The sequence below is a fragment of the Chelonoidis abingdonii genome, chromosome 7 (assembly GCF_003597395.2).
Source record: "Chelonoidis abingdonii isolate Lonesome George chromosome 7, CheloAbing_2.0, whole genome shotgun sequence".
Taxonomy (NCBI): domain Eukaryota; kingdom Metazoa; phylum Chordata; order Testudines; family Testudinidae; genus Chelonoidis; species Chelonoidis abingdonii.
In genome coordinates this window covers 3189412-3208865 of record NC_133775.1, presented here as the reverse complement: position 1 = coordinate 3208865, position 19454 = coordinate 3189412, and the positions used below count along the sequence as shown (strand labels likewise).

Below are 19454 nucleotides of genomic sequence, written 5' to 3'. Positions count from 1 at the left end.
GGGCCGCAGGGTGCAGCCATGAACTGACCCTGCCTGAAGCCAGCTGGCATGCTGCTGGAGCCAGGGCAAGCCAGCAAAGGGGACCCCTCCCCGAGGGCCACAGGCAAAGCAGCTGAGGATGAAGGATGGTTTTATGAGCAGCCATAATACCTTCAACCTGAAGCCAACTTTTCTTGGCGATTGACTCCACAGCTTATCTTTATGAGGCCTGTGACACTAACAGCTGCGGCTGCTGCTGGGATCCCACCTCCTATCCCAGGGGGCGTGTGGAGGAACCCCGTTTCCACTCGGGCCAGCCCACATCGCTCTGTGCAGGGCAGCATCTTGAGCCAGGCCAACGCTTTCACAGGGGGTTCAGCCTCGCTGGGGACAGCGTCAGCAGTGTCTGTGTATCCCTCCCACTGCTGCGGACTTCTCCTGGGCCGCCCGGCCCGGCCCGGCCCGGCAGTGGGTGGTTTGCACCCTTTGCACAGGGAAGCTGTCACCAGAGCAGCCCTGCTGTAAATAAGGGCTGTTTACCAACCTCTTCTCAGAACTGTGCTCCAGTGGGAAAGAGGAGATGGGAGCAGAGGGGTTGTAAATCATCCCCTACCCAGTGCAGGGCCAAGGCAGAGTTCAAGGGCTACGTCTACTGACCCCTGCAAGCGAAGGAAGACATGAGCATAGGCTGAACCCCAGAGTCCTTCACTTCAGCTGCCACGGCTCCTCCTTGGAAGAGTCACTGCAGCCAATGCAAAGAATCCGGGCACGCAAAGGCTCAAGGAGGCAGAGGATGAAATGAGACAGGGGAGGGAGCAAGGGCTGTGCAGGGGATGGAGCAGCAGGGCCGCCCAAAGGGGGGGGGAGCAAGGGGAGAAATTTGCCCCAGACCCCAGGCCTCACAGGAGCCCCCACAAGAATATAGTATTCTATAGTATTGCAACTTTTTTTTATGGAAAGGACCCCCAAAACTGCTGTGCCCCAGACCCCCTCAATCCTCTGGGCAGCCCTGTGGAGCAGTGGGTGGCAGGGAGTTAATTCCTTCCTTTCTCCAAGGGCACCAGGCTCTGGGAACTGAGACGTCCCAGGACGCCAGGGGAAGGAACGGTCTAGGCTGGCGTTAACCCTCTGTGGAGAGACGTACTGGCCCCAGGAAGGAATGGCGGAGTTACGGGAAACGTTTCATTAACTTTCACTCAGCCTCAGCACTGGAAGGCCAAGCAGGTTCACTGGACACACCCCAAACCTGCAGCCCTTTCCCGGGGAACTGACTAGCTCCCAAGGTGACCTGCTCCAGCATGGCCTGGATCTCCCATCACCCTCAGGCCGGATTCTCTCCTAGCTCCCACAGCTTAAGTTGGTGCAAAGATCCGAGTGGGGACGGGGGAAGAAAGGGGTGCAAGATGCTGACTCCAACTGGACTTATCAGCCATACCAGCGCTAGAGGTAAGGCAGGGCTGTGAGAGGAGAAACATCCAAGGAGCACGTGCTCAGAAATCTCCGCTTGGCAAGGAGCTCCCACCCCATATGTTGTTGCTTTGTTTTGATTTGAGCATTTATTTCTATCCCATCAATGCTTTCCTCCAGGGGTTTACTTCAACGTAAGTCCGAAACATGCAGCAGCAAACTAGTTATTCCTCAGCTCCAAGGCGTGATCAATATCCAACAGGGTGTGGAAGTGAGAGGTATTAGAACAGCAGAGACTTGGGCGATACACGGTTTCCTTCCACAAGGGTTTGAGGAACGGAAGCGTCTTTTAAACCACAGTACCTGGATAGCTCAGCCTCTTCCCCCGCCCACCTCGGGGAAATAAAAAATGGTTAACAAGATAATGCATTTAGTTTTCTCAATGCCAGTTAAATATATAAGACCCACAGGGGTGCAGAAAAATATACTTAATCTGCATATGTAGATTAAACAAAGAAATTGCACATCAGGCTTTAATGGGATCTAACATGTTTCAAAATATCTTCATAAACATGCACTGACTAGCAGGTCAGTACCCCGAGGTCGATCCGTGAGGATTCCAGCAGGAAATGCAGCTGGAGGACACATCCAGGCAGGAAGGTGAGAGCATTACCGGGACATGGATGCCATGCTAGAAAGCAAACCCCAGAAAGCTCCTGGGATGGCCCGACATTCTTTGTGCATCTGCCTGCAGCTGCAGTGCTGGTCATCCTAGCTTGACATGTTAGGTTTCCACCACGCCTGCTTCATTACATTGTGTTTTGTTATTCCCCCCTCCAGCAGAGAGAGAGCATTGTAACTAGTTTAGCAGTGTGGGTATCCTCACTCAAGAGACTGGAAACTATTTTACGTTCCATTTCAACTTTCCTTTTTAATCTTAAGGGGAGTTAGTTCAAATCTACCGTGCTGAGAGAAAGTGGCTTCTTCCTAGCATTGAACAGACATGGTCACTTTCCCCCAAAGGGCACTCAACTCAGTCATTCAATAAAGATGTGCTTGAAGGATGCCAAACTTGTCAGACTCTCAAAGCCAGAATGGGTGCCTGTGAACAGAGCAGCCACCTCCTGGGCTGAGGTTACTCTGCTGGCACCCTGCCTTGGTTTCCCCACTTTCGGGGCTCGCTCACTCACTCAAGCTACCCTACAAACTCTTCTCTGGTTCAGCTCCTGCCCCGCTCCCCAAGCTGGGTTTTTTAAAAGAACAAAACCATTTCCCAAAACAAAGTTTCTTAAAATCCCCATCAAGTCTGCACTCCTCATCTTTTCTATGATGATGGAGGTGGAGGGGTGTCACCCAGGCTATCCCTGCCTGCAGCCTCTTTCTGAAGACTCAGGACTCCCTACGGGGAGCCTACTCACTGCCCCCCTCACCCTAGTTCTCTCTCCCTGGACAGCCCCCTCTGTGCAGTTCCCTGCTGTTCTTTATTGGGGAACCAGCCCCTCCCAACTCAGCTGGTTCTACTGATTAATCTCCACACCCCAGCCTAGGTGTGACAGGCAGGGCTAATTAGATGAGTCATACAGCCCTGGTCCAGCTCTTAAAGGGCCAGGCTGCCCCAGCACAGTGCAGAAGAATTCAATGCCTTCAGGGTTGCTGGGTAGAGAAGTGGAAAGGTTGGCTGGCGTTTTTCTCCTGTGTTCAGTGAAGTGAAGGGAGGTGAATTGGGATCACCAAAAATCATGAGATTGGCTTTAAAATCATGAGATTATGTAAAAATAATTGATTTGGGGTTTGTTTTATTTGCCTTCTGCTTTTTGAGCCTTTAGGGTGTGCTGGGGGTCACATTTTGAAGCTTTCTCCTCAGCCACGAGGGCTAAAAAGTTACTTTTTCTTAAAGAATGGAGGCGGAAACCATCACAGATCCACCTGACTCCAGGCGCTGGGGCTTTAAGGAAAACAAAAATTGTCATGAGACTCCTGACAAAATCATGAGAGTTGGCAACGCAGAGGAAGAATACACCCTAGTGCTTTAGCGCTAACGCTGTGGATGCTGCTAGCATGTTTTCTCTCTCTAGGGCCTTGTCGGTTTAGCTGAGCTCATTTTTAAGCCATGTGTGGACACAATTACTTCAGTATAAGAGGGACTTATTTTGCTTTTGCTTATTCCTGGTCGCACTTGAATTAAACTGATACAGCAGTTCTCCGGCTGTGGGTTGGGACTCCAAAGTGGGTCACTCACAACCCCATTTTAATGGGGGTGCCAGGGCTGACATTAGACTTGCTGGGGCCCAGGGCCAAGCCCCACTGCCCGGGGCCAAAGTCCAGCCTGAGGACTTCAGCCCGTGGTGGTGGGGCTTAGGGTTACAGGCCCCCTGCCTGGGGCTGAAGCCCATGGGCTATGGTTTTGCCCCCACCCCCCAGCGGGGGTGGTGGGGCTTGGGCTTTGGCTTTGGCCCCCCTGCCCAGGGAGGGCTCAGGCTTCAGTCCCCACCTCCTGGGGTCATGTAGTGATTTTTGTTGTCAGAAAGGGGGTGCAGTGCTGTGAAGTTTGAGAACCCCTGAGCTAATACAAAAAACAAACAGCAACAACCACAAGACGGTTGGCCTGGAATAAGAGGTTTGTACTAGATGAATGAAATCAATTTAAATTCTCAGTTTAGGTTATGCTGGCACAATTTTAAATCATTGCTTAAAACCAGGGCTCAGAGTAGGGGGGAAATTGGGCTGGTCACCTACTCCAGCTCTGCTCCTAACCCCAACATCCACCACAGCCCCAGAGGAGCTGGACGCTTGGGCTACAATAGTCAGCAGTGAAAGTGTTAATGTTCCAATGTTTACTGTTGTTGTTAGGCTCCAGAATAAACCCACATTCCCACCCTTAGAACCATTGTCTCTGTCTCCTTGCAGACTGGAGGGGGTGTCAGGTTACCTTCACAAGGTTTCTTTGCAACAAGAAAGGCTAGAAACTTTATTTTAAAAAAACAATCCAAATCTTAAATTCTGCTGAATCTTATGGGAGCAAAGAGTGGCACAGAGCAGCAGCCTGATCTCTCTCTGCATGACCCTGCTTGGAAAGTCTTGAGCATGCACTATCTACATACCACAGCCTGCCACACGCAATCAAAACCAGGCATTTTCCAGGCCTGGGTTCCCTATAACCAGAGCCATCTGCCACGGTTTCCTTCCAGCATGGATGGAAGCTACAAGCATTGCCTCTGCATTAGGATCAGTTGGTCCTCCCAACGCCATCCCACAGTGCAGCACTTCATGTGTGGAAATGACCCAGAGGTCCCTGCTCCTGGCAGCAATACCTGGTGCTACTGGGGAGGTTGTGCAGGAAGCCCAGGATGCATCTGTGCATGGATCTCTCCTGAATCTCTGCTACAAGAGGAGTTAGCAGGCAATGCCCATTTGATGTTAGTGGCCATGTGCCATGGTGCGTGAGGACAGCAGGATGATCTGGGACTGTTGTGAGGTAGAGTGCTGGCTATACCTCACCAGAGGGGCTCAGTTAAATTCAGGACATAACTCTACAGCCAGAAGAGGCATGGCTGGTGTGACCCTCCCTGTGAGTTCCTTGTTCTCTGTCTGGCGATAACCCCCAATCCATCACTCTGAGGAATGCGGTTTATGAGCCATGGGGAAGTATTTAAAGGGAGAACGTAAAGGTTCTGCCGCTGCCTGCACGCTGGTGGGACAAAAAGGGACAGGCTGGACTCCTGGTGCAGGTAAGAGGTTCTCCCATCAAGGGGAGCAGCAACTGGTGTGGGTAGGAGCAGGGGTCCGAGGGCTGTTCATTTGTGAATGTCACCCTTGAAGTAGTTCTGGACTAGCAGTGTCTTGTAGGGGAGCGTGTGGGAGAATCAGCCGTTACCACTAACCGGCTCTTGGAACAGAAACAAATAGTGTGTATTCTCCATGCTAGTGTCTGAGCCGAAGCTGGACTGTTTTCCTTAAATGGTTTTAAGAGGGACTCTGGGAAGCAAGGTGGGAAGGTGGAGGGATCACCCCCTTGTTTGGGCTGCATCCCCTTCCCTGGGTACTGCTAAACCATCCCAGGCAGGGGCTGACTCTTACTCTGCCTGAAGAGCAGGTGCTCACCCAACTGCACCATACGGCATGGGTATTCCCCAGAGCGAGACCCCCCTGAGTAAGGGCTTCTGTGCCTGCCAGCCTCCCTCCAAACCAGGCCCTGCAGCAGCTGTGGGTTTACATTGAAGCAGGGAGAGTCACTTTAATAATGGCCAGGCTGCAGCCTAGAGCTATCTATTAAAGCTGTGTTACATGGGATAATGCGAGCCCAAACCTGGGGTGTGTGGCTGTAACTCCACTGAGTGCAGCCCAGTTGTATCTGATCACAGCTGGGCTGAACTGGAACCAATCTATACTAATAAAACTGGCCTTATGAAGAGACGCATCTGTTCAGCTGGTCCTGTCTGCTAACAACAGGTCCTGCTGTGCAGGTGTGTGCACTCACCTGGGTATCGAGCAGCGGGTGCCGTCGAGTAACAGTTGTTGCTCTGGGTGTGCAGGCTCTTGCATGTGTATGGTTTCCCCACCAACATCATGGTGGGTCATCACCAGGGATGGGACACAGGACCCTCAGCATGAGCCTCTACCACCTGAGCTGAAAGATGTAGTAGATTCTTAGCCTCTTATGTGCAACAACCACTAGAGGGCGACAGAGACATGTGCGCCTAGCGTGGCCTACACGTGTGCCACCCACTGTATGGGATGTGTCGGGTGCTGTGCATCGAGGCGCACGCCTGCCCCTTGGTGGCTGAACGAGCATGGGCTCGCGGTTGGCTGATGAGTGTGGTGTCTGCTGCCAGGGATGATTATGAGGCCTGCACTGGAGAGGCGTGCTGGCTGCTGGATCCCAGCCTGATGGCCCTGAGTGGGCTCAGTCTTGGTCTGTGACCTCCAGCCATGGCACTTGAGACAACAGAGCTTCCTACTCACAAGTGGAGCTCCAGCGAGGCGGAGGGGAAAGCTCACTCTAATGCCGTCTCTCCCCGCTGCAGCCCGGAGGGGGTGGAGGCAGGCAGCCATGACAGTCTCTTACACGCTGAAGGTGGCCAATGCCCAGTTTGGGGGCTTCTCCAAGCTGCTCTTCAGGTGGAAGGGGAGCATCTACAAACTGCTCTACAAGGAGTTCCTTGTCTTTGTCATGCTGTACGCGATGCTGAGCGTCACTTACCGGTGAGTATGTGGAACGGCTTCCCCACATGGGCTCTCCACACTCCAGGGACAGAACCCAGGACCTGTGAAGAAGGATTGATTTCATGAGCCTGCAGCAGTAGTAGGCTGCTCCTTCTCGTGCAGCAGTCAGTCTGTTTCACTTGCACACGGACTTGCTGGAAATACCTGTGTCCTTTACCCGCTTGCTGTTGCTGATTCTCTTTTATTAACCCCGTTTCTGCTGATGGACAGTGCCTGCTGTTAGAGTATCCATCCACTTAACTGGAAAACATCTGGAAATACTAGTCTCAGGGAAAACCTGTCACAGGAGAGATCCTGCAGGGCCCCATCAGTGAAAGATCCCTGGCTTGGCACATGACAGCCGGAGTGGAAACTCTTTAAGAAATAAACCGCAGGGAGCCATCCACCACAGGCTGGCGGGGGCGGGGGTGTCACTTGGGGAGCGAGAGAGCAGGAAGGAGGTAGCGCTCCTGTGAAGGGGCAGGGAGAGGAAGGGGAATCTAAAGATGAGCACAGAGGAGTTGGAGGTTCCAGGCAATAACGCACACCGGGGTGAGCGCCTGATCCCAGCTCTTTGTGTCCCTGCAGGCGGCTGCTGACTGAAGAGCAGAAGCGGGTCTATGTGAAAGTGGCTCAGTACTGCAACCGCTCCACGGACCTCATCCCCATGTCCTTCGTCCTGGGTAAAGTGCCCCCTCCTGGGTCTCCCTCTTTCTTTTCCATCCTTAGTGCCCACTTAATGCTGGAGCGAATGGATCAGATGGGCCAGGGCATGAGTCACGGAAGGGACCCTGATTCTTTGGCTCCAGGCCCCAGAAACACATGGGCAGTTAGCCCAGTTCCAGTTCAGGTGACAATAATCATTTGCACCTTTCACCCCAGGATCTCAAAGCACCTGCCACAGGAGGGGCAGCACTATCATCCCCATTATATTATAGACCAGAAAATCGAGCGCCTGGCACAGCATATCAGAGGCAGACCCAGGGCTAGAACCCAGGCATCCTGCCTCCAGCCACTTGACCGCACTTCCTCCCACTACAGTCCATTCGGCCTCTCTAGTCCCCCCTGCAGCATTCTCTTTCACATGCTCTGCTGAGCTGTTATGTAGCACTGCTGTTCTGCCCCCGAGGTGGCTGAATTTCAGCGACCCCCTGTGGATAAGTGCAGCACATTTAGGATCCTCTGAGGAAGAGAAGTCCTGCAAAAACGTGAGAGACGGTTGTATGTGTGAGCAGAGGGCACGGATAGAAGGGAGGGGGTGGGAGGGGGCACCGAGCAGGAGTGAGGAGACTGGAGAATGGGAGCGAGGGGTTAATGATTAGACATTAACCGGATAAAACAAGCCCTCACCCAACCAAAGCTTCCCCTGCTGGGAGATGTTTGTGGGAATGCAGTGGTGCCCCTGAACAGCTCTCCCCACCCCGCTGTTTCTTGGGAACGGTCTTATCTCTGACAGATGACTGGCACATTATTTAGTGCCCCCTGCCCCTCCCTTGTGCAGGAGAAATGAGGAACTTCTTTGCTCCTTTCTGAGAGGTGACTCCTGCAGCAGCTAACCTGATGAGCTCAGGTGGCTGCCTGCCCTCGGGCTGCCCCCTGGTGCCCAGGCCTGATATTCACCCCTGTGCAGAGAGCTGGCTGGCACAGGGTGTGCGCACCAACAGGGTGAATAACTTTCACCCTGTCTGAGCATCCCTGAAAGGGATCAGCTGATGGATATACCAGCTGTTCCCTCAGGGATTCCCGTCTTTTCACTGCTCTTTACAAAATCTCTTCTAAGGAATTCAGCCAGAGTCTGGCTCAATGCTTGAGCCGTTCATTCAAGCCCAGCTGTAGGTTATCGGATGTCAGTCCTGAGCCTTCCGCTATTGCCAGGGGAAATGAGTCAAAGGAAAAGCACAATGTCCCTCCAAACAGCTTAGCTCCTCTATCTCTCCTGCCACAGAGAAATCCGTCTCCCACAGAAACCAGACAAACATGGTGACCGGGTGTCTTCCCACTCCTGTCTCTTTTCTAGCCACGAACCGCTCGGAGCCCGTCTTCTGGTTACCTACCTTGTGCAATTTATATACAGCGCTCTCCCCACCAACCTTACAGACCTGTGCAGCTCTGTACTTACAGCTGCATGCAACCCTTAGCGCACACAGCCATGGAGGGGGGAGACAGAAGGTTTCTGAGAGGCAGAGGGCTCTGGCTCTGAGTGGGTAGGTGGGTGGGTCAGTCATGTTGCTTCTCTCTGCTCTAGTCTATCCCCCTGCTCTTCCTTCCCATGCCTCTTCTACTTTCTGTGCTCATGGGTTAATTAGCCTTGTTGTGATCTCCTGCCCCTCCCCCGTTAGGCCCAGCTTTGCCAGAGCAATGGAATTAATTGGTGGTCCAGTGATCAGAGTGCTGGTACAGTTAGTCACAGGTGGAAACTGACAGGTCTCCTGCCCGCCGAGGGGAAAATCTGTCTCTTCTTTACACTGCGTAGAAAGGGTGGAGCATTCCTGGCCCTGCCCCCGAACACCAGCTTTGTTTCTGCATTGGGAATATGAGCTATTTGAGGTCTGCTTTGCCCTGGCTTCCATGTGGACCTTTTGGTTCTTACGTGAAGGGGGAACAAAGAGAGTTTTTGCCCTACTGTTGCTCAGGCTTGGCTTAAACTTGGATTCAAAGGGCTGATGTTAACATGCGGGCTAACACCTTCCAACTAATGCATTGGAGAAGTCTTTTAGGGTGAAGGCCTCAGACATACTGAACAGGTCACGTTAAGGCCAGTGGAGGAGGGATAGGTTTTCACTCACCCAGTTTAGCGGATGTTGAAGGCAATGGGCCAGATTTTCAAAGAGCTTGAGAGAGGGACTTAGTGGGATTTTCAGAAGCACTTGTCAGTCTCTAGGTGCCTAGATTCCTTTGGAAATGGGGCCCCATGAGCCTTGTCTGCATTTGTTTTTTAAAACCTGTCCGTTAGCACACGTGAGCTCCCCCACACGCACATCCCATCTAGACAAGGCTACAAAGCAACGTCCCCCACTACAGCTGTGCCAGCCCCTCATGCTCAGCACAACCTGCACATCATCAGACGCCATCCCTAATTAACGAACCCGTTTGCTCCTGTCTCTCTCATTGCTGGGCCTCCAATGCTCAGCTGCAGCTGCCAGCGCTGCCTCCCCAGCTAGTAACCGTGCCCCCGTGGGCTGTCTCCTTGGGCAGGTTTTTACGTCACACTGATTGTGAACCGATGGTGGGCTCAGTACACCAGCATCCCGCTGCCTGACCAGCTGATGTGCGTCATCTCCAGCACAGTCCACGGGAAGGATGAAAAGGGGAGGATTCTGCGGCGCTCGCTCATCCGTTACGCCAACTTATCCTCCGTGCTCATCCTGCGCTCTGTCAGCACCAGGGTACTCAAGAGGTTTCCAACCATGGACCATTTGGTAGAAGCAGGTGAGCTCATCTCAGGGCCTGAGCAGAGCACTGATGCGTTGGTTAGTTTCCAGGCTACAGCCAGCAACTATCTGCCTAAGGAGCAGCCAAGGCTGGAGTTAAGGTCAGTGTCCAGGGAAAGCCTAGCTTGGCAGGGTGTTTTCTTGCACAGACAATTTCCTGTCCCCCTCCCATCCCAAGGGACCCACTTCTCCCTCTGCTTTGTGCCCTCATGAGGCCTGATTTTACTCCTGCCAGCAGCCTGGAGCAGCACAAGGCAGTCTCTGTGGCAGCTGCAGACTCGGAGAAAGCAGGGACTGTAAGCTGAACCCAGTGCACCCGTGGCTGAGCAAAATGCTAGCCACAGGGGCACCCTGCCCCTGCTAGCCCAGGGAGCAATGGGGAGGGGGTGGAGCCTGGCAGAAGTTTATGGCAAAACTCGCCTTGACTTCCACGGGGCCAGGATTTCAGGGTGGGATTGGAAATCTCGGTGCTCCTGCTGGGAATCAGCCTCCCCTGCTGCAATCCCATCTGAGGCCATGGTGCTTGTTCTCCACCAGGCATAAGAGCGTGGTCACTCCTGAGCCTATCCCAGCAGCAGGCCATGATGTGCTCAGTGGTGGCCTTGGAGTCTCCTACTCCTGCCACTGAATGTAGACTCTAGGGGCCATTTCTCCAGGGGTCTGGAATCTGTGACCCTGGCGCGACTCCTTCCTGAGCAACCAGGAGGCCAGGTTAATAGTGAAACCACATCTAGTTCATCACCAGTTACTGAGGCAGAGGGATGGAACTGGTTCCAAAGGATCCCCATGGCTGGCTGAGTTACAGAAAGAGGGTTGGACAGCTCCGGGGGTGGTGCTGGGAGGCAGAGCTCAGATCCAGCCCAAGTCTGTAGTAACTGGGAGTTGCTATCAGCTGATGGCTGCCTGGTGGCCTGTGTGAAATGAGCTTTGGTCTCAATCCACTTCCTGATAAGAACAGGGGTGCCTATCACAACACCCACCCCACACAACCAACTCCCTTGCTGGCAGAGAGATCAAGATTTTTACATCACGCTGATGGTGAACCAGTGGTGGGCCCAGTACACCAGCATCCCGCTGAGAGATCAAGCAGAGAGATCAAGGACTGAGTGGGTCATGGAGACTGATCTGCCTCCTGGAGAGGGTGTCCCCCATCTGAAGATGAGTGCACCTTGATGGGGCACCGTGTGGGAGCTTGCCCTGCTGCTGCCCGCACCGTATCTGTTCTGAGGATTGAGGGCTGCTGCAACCAGGCCAGACAGCCTGGTCCCTCTCACCAGTGCTGAGCAGGGGCCAAGAAAGGGGTTGAAAAAGGGACCCTGAATCTCTATCCTACCTGCCATCTCCCACGCTGCAGGCTTCATGACACAGGAAGAGCGCAAGAAGTTTGAGAGCCTCCACTCGGATTTTAACAAGTACTGGATCCCCTGCGTGTGGTTCACCAACCTGGCTGCCCAGGCGAGGCGAGATGGGCGGGTCAGGGACGACGTGGCCCTCCGCTTACTCATAGATGTAAGTTTGAGGGGGACTGGAAGGTCAAGGGATGGGAGGGGGTGTGGCTCTGGGGGCTTGTTGCTGGGATCTGGGGAGTCAGCTGCTGGTGGGGGGAGCTTGTCCAAGGCTGCTGTTACCCAGGTGATAACCCCCCTTTCCCCTCTCTGCGTAGGAGCTGAATCTGTACCGTGCCAAATGCAGCATGTTGTTCCACTATGACTGGATCAGCATCCCATTGGTGTACACACAGGTCAGTGAATGCCTGGCCTTCAGCTCACCCTCCATTCCCAACCCTCTGCTGGGATCCGGAGGTGGGAACCACATGGCCCATGGAAACTGACCCCTCCAGCCTGCCACATCTCAGCAAGAGAATCAAAGCGACAGCTCCCTTCCCTGCCAACCAAACACCCTTCACATGTAAGCCGCTTCAGGCTAGTTCTACAAGGTAGAGATTACCTTTTACATGCAGCATCTTCAGAGCACTTGTGGGGCCCTGGGGGCTGACCCATGGTGAGGTAGATCCATCTCTTCCTAGATAGAACTTGAATTTCTCTATCACTTTTCATCCCAAAGCACTTGGCGCTTCACCCACCACTACACTGCATCCACCTCTGGGGTGGGGTGCAGCAGCTGTTTAACAGCACACAGCAACATTGGACAAGCGGGGGTTCAAACAGGGAGGGAAGAAGGATCCCGTTTCCTAATGAAACTGTAGGAAGAGTATAGAGCGGCAGCATGGAATCACCCCGAGTCGGAATTTGGCCAGGATACCAACTTACACGGCACAGCTACTCTTGTGAGACGTGCCACAGACTCTTTCACGCTCACCAGTGGTGGGATCTCAATGCTACTCTCATCTATCTCCGTCTGTCAAACTCTATCTAGCCTCATTTTCCAAAGCAGTAGTTCCGGCTTTAGGATTTCCCATGTGCACTGGGAGTAGCCAGCGACTCCTCCCCACCTGGCTCTGGCTAACGAAGTGCCTCTGCTGCAGGTAGTCACAATCGCTGTCTATTCCTTCTTCGCCTTCTGTGTGATCGGGCGGCAGTTTCTGGAGCCCCTGGACCCAGAGCAAGATCAGGACCAGGATCTGGATCTGTACGTCCCTCTGACCACCCTCCTGCAGTTCTTCTTCTATGCCGGCTGGCTGAAGGTGAGCACGTTCGTGGCGCAGGACCCTGCCGGGCACCAGCTTGGTGGGAGATCTGACCTTGTCCCTGGTTGTCAGACTCCCATGCAGCCCCTATCCCCCCTGTGAACATGACGTGGGGCACTGGGGGATGTCAGGGGAATCAATGAGGGGCCCTTCACTTCTAGGTCACTGGGATGCTCCCCAGGGGCACCCACTGCCTGCCCTTAGCATGAAGCAGCTCTGTCTGTCTCTGCCGGGGTTCAGCTCCCTGAAACCAACAACCTCTGGCCCCGCAAGCCCCTGCTTCTGGGACTCTGCAGACTCACCCTCTCTGTGCAGGCTAGTGCTAGGTTACACACAGCCACCCCCAAGTCCTCACGGCGCTCCTCGCAGTGTGCAGCACCTGCCCCCAGACGCTCCTAGGCACCAGGCTCGTTGTCCCAGAAAGAGAACAGTGCTCACGTCACCTCGATGAATCCAGTGAGGAGTTGCACTTCACTTGACACTACGAGTTATTTCTAACACAAATACGTTTATTGGCAAAAAGCCGAGGTCCAAAGAGCCAAATGAATCATGAGCAAGAATATTAGCAGCAGAACTTTTACGTGGAAAACAGCAGGATAACAGGCTTAGCAGAGTCAAAACTTAACTTTAACAGCTCACACCCTTGTCTAAAGTAGTTTCTCATCTTCAGCGATATTTCCCAGCGTGACCAGGTCAGATATTCAGTATATAGGCACAATGTTTAACATCGCATCAGTGTATGCATTTCACAATGATATGAATGACCAACATGATCCTGGCTTTCACTGGAGACCTTGCAAGGCCCCAGGGACGTCCTTAGACATACGCAGCTGCGTAGGGCACCACTGCTCCAAATTTCATGGTGCCCTAGGCAGCTGCATGCTACATATGCGGCAGCACCAGCCGCAGCAACCAGTCCTATCCCTCGGCCGGCCGGCCCCTGCAAGGGGCAGGGCCATCCCTAGGGGGATGCGGGGCCCTGGACAGCTCCCTCCACCTTGTCTCTTACCTGGTCCCCCATTAATCCTCTGGGCCACTGGGGCCCCCAAAGGTTGCCCCCCACAGCTCCTGCCTCCCAGACTTTGGGGGGGGTTGGGGGCTGCATAGGGCACCCAAATGGCTAGGGATGGCCCTGCAAGGCCCCGTAGTTTAGGGATAAATCCTATGAAAGTGATCTTTTAGGCGCAGCGAGTGTTTCAGCCGTTAGGAGTTGCTGACACCGAGCTGTGAACCCTTTGCCAACTGGCAGCAATGAGCTTGTGTCTCACAGTCACAGGTGTGGATGCAACCCAGGTGAGTGAGTCTTTCTGAACTGATGGACTCAGTGAGAGATGAATTGGGATCTTGGCCCAATACCTAGTGAGAGAAGTGTCCCCCTCACGCAACTTAATTCTCTCTGACTGGCCCCCTCATGTGGGCCCTTTGAGCAATGACAGAATGGCCCCCTGGGACTGAGCTCCCCTCTCTGCCCTAGAAGGGGTCTCTCCAGCTCAGGGCAGATGTATCCCAGCATCAGGGAAGATTACAGCATTGCTTCCCATCTGTACCTCTTCTGCGGGCAAGCAGAGGCCTCCAGGGCTGCAAATCCCTGCTTAAGAGGCTCCTCTTCGATAAAGCCTTCAAGTGAAAATCCACCACAGAAACAGAAAAGAGCAGAAAGCAAGTGCCCATGGGTCTGAGACTGGCCCTTCAGCTGGGCTTGCACTGTGTGCGTTCAGATGCATAGTCCACATCCTCATCCACATTTGTATTATGATCTCTTTGTGGAAGGGACAGGGATGTACAGACTACGCAGGCCCTAATGCGCCAGTGGCCATCATAGTAACAGCTGTCAGTGCAGCGCGTTTCACAAGCATCAGAGACCCCTTAGCCTGGTGTCTGAGTGCGTCTCATGAGGTGTTCTGCCTTCATTCTCCAGGTCGCAGAACAGATCATTAACCCATTTGGAGAGGACGACGATGACTTTGAAACTAACAAGCTGATTGACAGGAACTTGCAGGTGCGTCCAGTCCCTCCAAAGGGGCTGTGGTGTGGAGACAGGTGTGCCGGCTGGGAGCACATCTTCGACGCCTCAGGGGCTGTTCCATCAAACTGGAATAATCAGGGCTGCACAGAGATGCTACAGGCCAGGATTAGGGGCTGGACAGGGAGCCTTTTGCCTCCAAGTCAGACTCAAATCCAGCCCTTGTATAGGCGTTCCGAGGTTCCTAGATCCAGTGAACTGGGGCTCTCAGCAGGCAGATGTCACATCACATCACAAGTGATCCTCATTGGCATTGCAGTGGAGAAGACACAGAATGAATGGGCTGTATCTGAACTTCAACTTTGGGGTCTCTCCAGAACAGGGGTGAAGCTGAGCCCCAGGGGATGGCGCCCGTGTGACAGGGAGAAGCTAGCGCTGCTAACACCCATGCGGTGGATGGCAGACATGAGCCTTTGGGATTAATTAGGCTGGCACCATGCACCAGCCATAAAAAAATCCACAGGAGAAATGGAAACAAATAAAGGAGAAACGCTAGGAAAGTGTGGAACCGGAGGATTGTTCCATCACAGAACGCTTCTCCCTGGTGCCCAGTTCTGCCCCCACTGAATTTGGCTGGAGTGGGTACAGGAGGAGACCCTGTGCAAATGCAGCCTCCAGGTCTGACTCTATACTCAGGCAACATCCTCACTGGAGCGAGGGGGAGTTTTGCCTTCGATGCACAAAACATGCATCAGGGTCACCCTGGTGGCCTGCCTTCTCTCGCAGCACCCCGCATGGGCACTGCTAACAAACAGACATAGTCCCAAGGGATACGCAAAATAGAAGGGTCTCTGCCCCTCCTGTGATCCCCTTCCGCCTGCTCTCTGAGTGCTGACCCTCCCTGCTTCCTCCCGGGATCCCCAGCTCCTACCTGAGCTGCTGCTCCTCAGGGCTTCCTCCCTGGAGTCTTTCCCCCAATCTAGATCCTTATTCCCAGTCTCTCTCCAGGCCACCTGCCTAGGGTTTGGCCCACTCCCAGGCCTGCCACAGCAGCCTTTTTCCCTCCTGCTATCCTCTTCCCTCAGGGCCGGTCACAGAGGACAATCTCCCCCCAAACCCCCCTAGCCCTTTCTGGAAATCAACCAATGCTTCCCCAGCTGGCTCTGATAACTGAATTGAAACCCTGATCCCTCACAGGCAAGACTGCGCCCCACTCCCCTTAAAGACCCAACCAGCCTGTGGCATGCTCTGTTCCTCCTTTTGAAGCTGAGCCTGCCCTTTGCCGCCCTTAGGTGTCCCTGCTCTCCGTAGATGACATGTACCAGAACCTGCCTCTAACAGGGAAGGACAAATACTGGAATGAATCCACAGCTCAGCCACCTTACACCATCGCCACAGCTGCCGAGACCTTGAAGCCCTCCTTCCTGGGATCCACCTTCGATATGCGGTAAGGGCAGCGGGATCATTCAGAACGAAAACAGCAGCTTTCCTGAAGCAGCAGTTATGGCCGAGAGCCTCTGGGATTGCTTTGAAGGGTGGTTTGGACCTGAAAAGCCACTCTAAAAAGGGCCGTGCGGGCTCCCCTTTCTTGCCTGTCAGTCACACCAGATCAGATTTACTCAGTTTACAAGTAGGAAGGTGATTTTTCTAATAACTGCTTGTGTCACAAACTGATCCTGGAATCTAAGAGGCAAGCTGAGGGGTGGGGAGTTCTAGCTTGTTCCTCATCCATTTATAAAGATCTGCAGGTCAAATTCTGCCCTTAGTTACGCCTAAGTGAACCCCGTTATCTGCAGGGGTAATTGAGGGCAGAGCATGAAGACAATTGGGTGCACTAGGGTAAGTGAGGGAAGACTCTGGCCTGAATGATCTGAATTATTTACCAAGCTGGATGAACTGGGAAGAACCCAGCCTGCAGTAAGATTGCAGGGCTTGTAGTCAGGGAAAACATCTCTTACTTTACCAAGCAAATTTGGTGCAGAATCATCTGGCTCTGCACTTGAAACGTTTCTCACTCTTGATGATGCATGAGCCAAAAGAGACTCCAGCTCCCTCGGCGCTGAGCTAACAGGAGTAAAAACCGTCACCTAGGCAGCAGCTCTGGCTCCAGGATGCACAGGAGCAGGTCTGTGAGGGAGATGGGGCTACTTCGAGTAACAATTTTTCTTATGCTAACCCCGTTCAATTGTGTTCGGGAACTTGGTTTGTGAGGCGAGGGACGACAGCAGCCCTTGCTCCAGTTTCCAAACCCAAGCTCGGATATTAAAGCAGGGGATGCTGATGCTCTGGCCATGTTTTAGTCAGAGACACTTCCTTTCAGCCCCCTTGCTGAGGCAAAGCTCCCACGAGCATCCAGGGCAGGTTGGCTGAAGGTCTGTGCTGCGTGGGGCCTTGTGGTCCCAGGAGCCTGTCCCAGGCACGTCCCATGCTTTGGCCAGCAGCTTGTCCCCAGAACACACTTTTGACACTGATCTGAAGCCCTTTCAGATCAATGGGACCTTTTCCCCTGCCTCTGACTCAGACCTCGTGCCCTAATCCCACGCTCCTTCCCCAGGATGAGTGATGACCCGGAGCAGAGTCAGCAGGTGGAGCCCTCACCCAGCCTACCCCGCATGCACACACCCTTGCTCAACCGCTTCCTGACTGCGGCCGCCTCCCCCGCTGTCAGCCTGAAGAATTTCGGGAGGAGCAACCGGGCCCATCACCACCTTTTGCGCCTGAGGGGCGAGGGCGGCTTCCCCTCTCCCAACCCCCGCCGCGGCGAGGGCCCCGAATTGGTGGGCCGCATCGAGGAGGAAGAGACAGAAGATGAGGCCAGCGAGCCCCCCACGCCTGGCACCCGCCTCAAGGCACCCAGCCGGCTGGAAGCCTCACAGGGGCCGCGGAAGGAGAACCCCCAGATCCGAGTGAGGCAGCCCTCTGATGAGTGCATCGACATTGACCAGGCGGCTGCCTAGAGGCAGCAAGCTCAGCACGCCTCGTCTCTCCTCTGAGTGCGAGCTGCGCCCCCGGCGTCTGTCCTCTAGGCCCAGCAGCTCATGTGATAGTGCCGCCAGCTAAGGGCCTGATCCAAAACCCACTGAAATGAAGGGAAAGACTCCCCCTGGCTCAGTGGGCATTGGAGCAGGGCCCTAGGGCCAGAAGCCAGACTGTAGTGATTAGCTCAAATGCTGCAAAGGGTTCGATAAGGATCGCGCTCTACAGGAAGCCCCGTCGCCAGTGCCCCATCACACCCTTCCAGTTGCCACGGCCCAACTGTTAGATTCAGTGGGTGACAAAGAACCAAACTGAGGGACACAGGAGAAATATTCACCGGAAACTTAAAATGCTGCGAGACGCCTCCCATGAGGGTAAATAAATCTCTCCCTAGCCCCAGCTATGTGATCCTTTATTGCGGATGTCAATCGTTTTCAACAATACAAACTCAGGGATATCACATGTGTGTGGCACACGGGGAGCAGTGAGGCTAAAATAAGACAGGCAAGAGGGATTCTAGTCTGAATCATTCAGTCTTTCAGCTGGAGCCGTCGTTTGACTGACTTGCGCCTCCCTCACACCTGCCTAGGCAGTAGTTAGGTTTGAGAGGGTAAGGTCAGAAGGGACCACGATCTAGCATGAGCACCTGCATCCGCCCACTAGCCTCACAACCAAAACGAGACCAAACGATTACAGCCCATAGATCATCTTACATGAAATTTAAAAACAAACTTTTTAACCTGGTTTAAGCAATTTGGTGTTTTTGTAATGGGATGATGCAGTGATCAGAACAAGTTCCATGAAAATAACACAGTGATCACGGATGAGAAATCAAGCCTTCAAAATTTGGAAATGTAAAGTTCGGATGAAAATCCCCCCCCTCAGCTTAAAATAAGCTATTTTTCTAGCATAGAGCATGGAATACCCACCCCCCAAACCACATATCACTACACAGGTGATATGGCAGAGTCTTCAATGGGATTTTGTAAAGTCTAAATGAAATCTACAAAAGACAAGCCACGTTTGAAGAAAACTGGCTCATTCATTTAAAAGCTACAAACATTTAGAGGTAACAAGATAAAATATTTCCATTTGGTCCCTAGTATAGAGCATTTCAGGGCAGCTGTCTCTTTTCCCAGGCTTTGTGTACATGTACAGGGCTATTTCAAGGCTCCGTTATTAATAAACTAGAATCCCCTACAGATTGCAACAGGGTACACACATTGTGTGACTTTGGGAACGCATAGGTAGTGTGCCACCTACAGGCTGCTGCTGCAGTAGCAACACCAGCCTGGTCCCATTCCAAATTTCCAAGCCCCAGCCTCTTTGGAGACTTGTAAGCCCACGTTGGATCTGAGATGGTCTCTCCTGTATACCCTCCTGTCACGGAGTGTGGGGGAGTCAGGGCCCTGCACCCCCAGCTTCCTGCAATTCATCGGGACTCTCAGCCAGCCAGTAAATCAGATTTAGACGACAGGAACACAGTCCAAGACAGGCCTGGCCACTACAGACAACAGGACCCCCTCAGTTAGGTCCATCTTGGGGTTCCAGGAGCACCACAGCCCCCTTGGGGGGTCAGAGCCCTGTCTGTGCTTCCCTCCATTCCCCAGCAACCTCCTGAAACCCTCTCACTCTCCAGCCTTTGTTCAGCTTCCCGGGCAGAGGTGGCACCTGGCCTCCAACCCCTTCTTGGGTTCTCATGTTACATGCTCAGGCATTTTCCCTCCAGCCAGTCTCCCATCCCCCAGTGCAGATCGTCCTCCCAGGCCAACACCCCCACTCAGCATTCACAGACCACAGTAAGAACAGTCCCAGTTCCTCACACCTTCCATCTTGGTGAATGAAGAGA

At 53.5% G+C, this 19454-nt stretch overlaps 1 protein-coding gene and 1 long non-coding RNA gene across 2 annotated transcripts; one reads left to right on the top strand and one right to left on the bottom strand.

Moving 5' to 3' along the window:
- Positions 1–1888: 1888 nt before the first annotated feature.
- Positions 1889–6902, bottom strand: LOC142047076 (uncharacterized). The gene is made up of 2 exons (XR_012656219.1): positions 6587–6902; positions 1889–2220 (listed from the first exon to the last, which is right to left on the bottom strand). It is a non-coding gene; the product is annotated as an uncharacterized LOC142047076 (long non-coding RNA).
- Positions 6048–17875, top strand: BEST4 (bestrophin 4). Its single transcript, XM_032793350.2, has 9 exons — positions 6048–6588; positions 7177–7271; positions 9784–10017; positions 11374–11528; positions 11683–11760; positions 12505–12663; positions 14585–14665; positions 15922–16076; positions 17184–17875. The coding sequence occupies exons 1-9, from the start codon at positions 6389–6391 to the stop codon at positions 17584–17586; spliced, it is 1560 nt and encodes a 519-aa protein (XP_032649241.1). The 5' UTR covers positions 6048–6388; the 3' UTR covers positions 17587–17875.
- The last annotated feature ends 1579 nt before the right edge of the window (positions 17876–19454 follow it).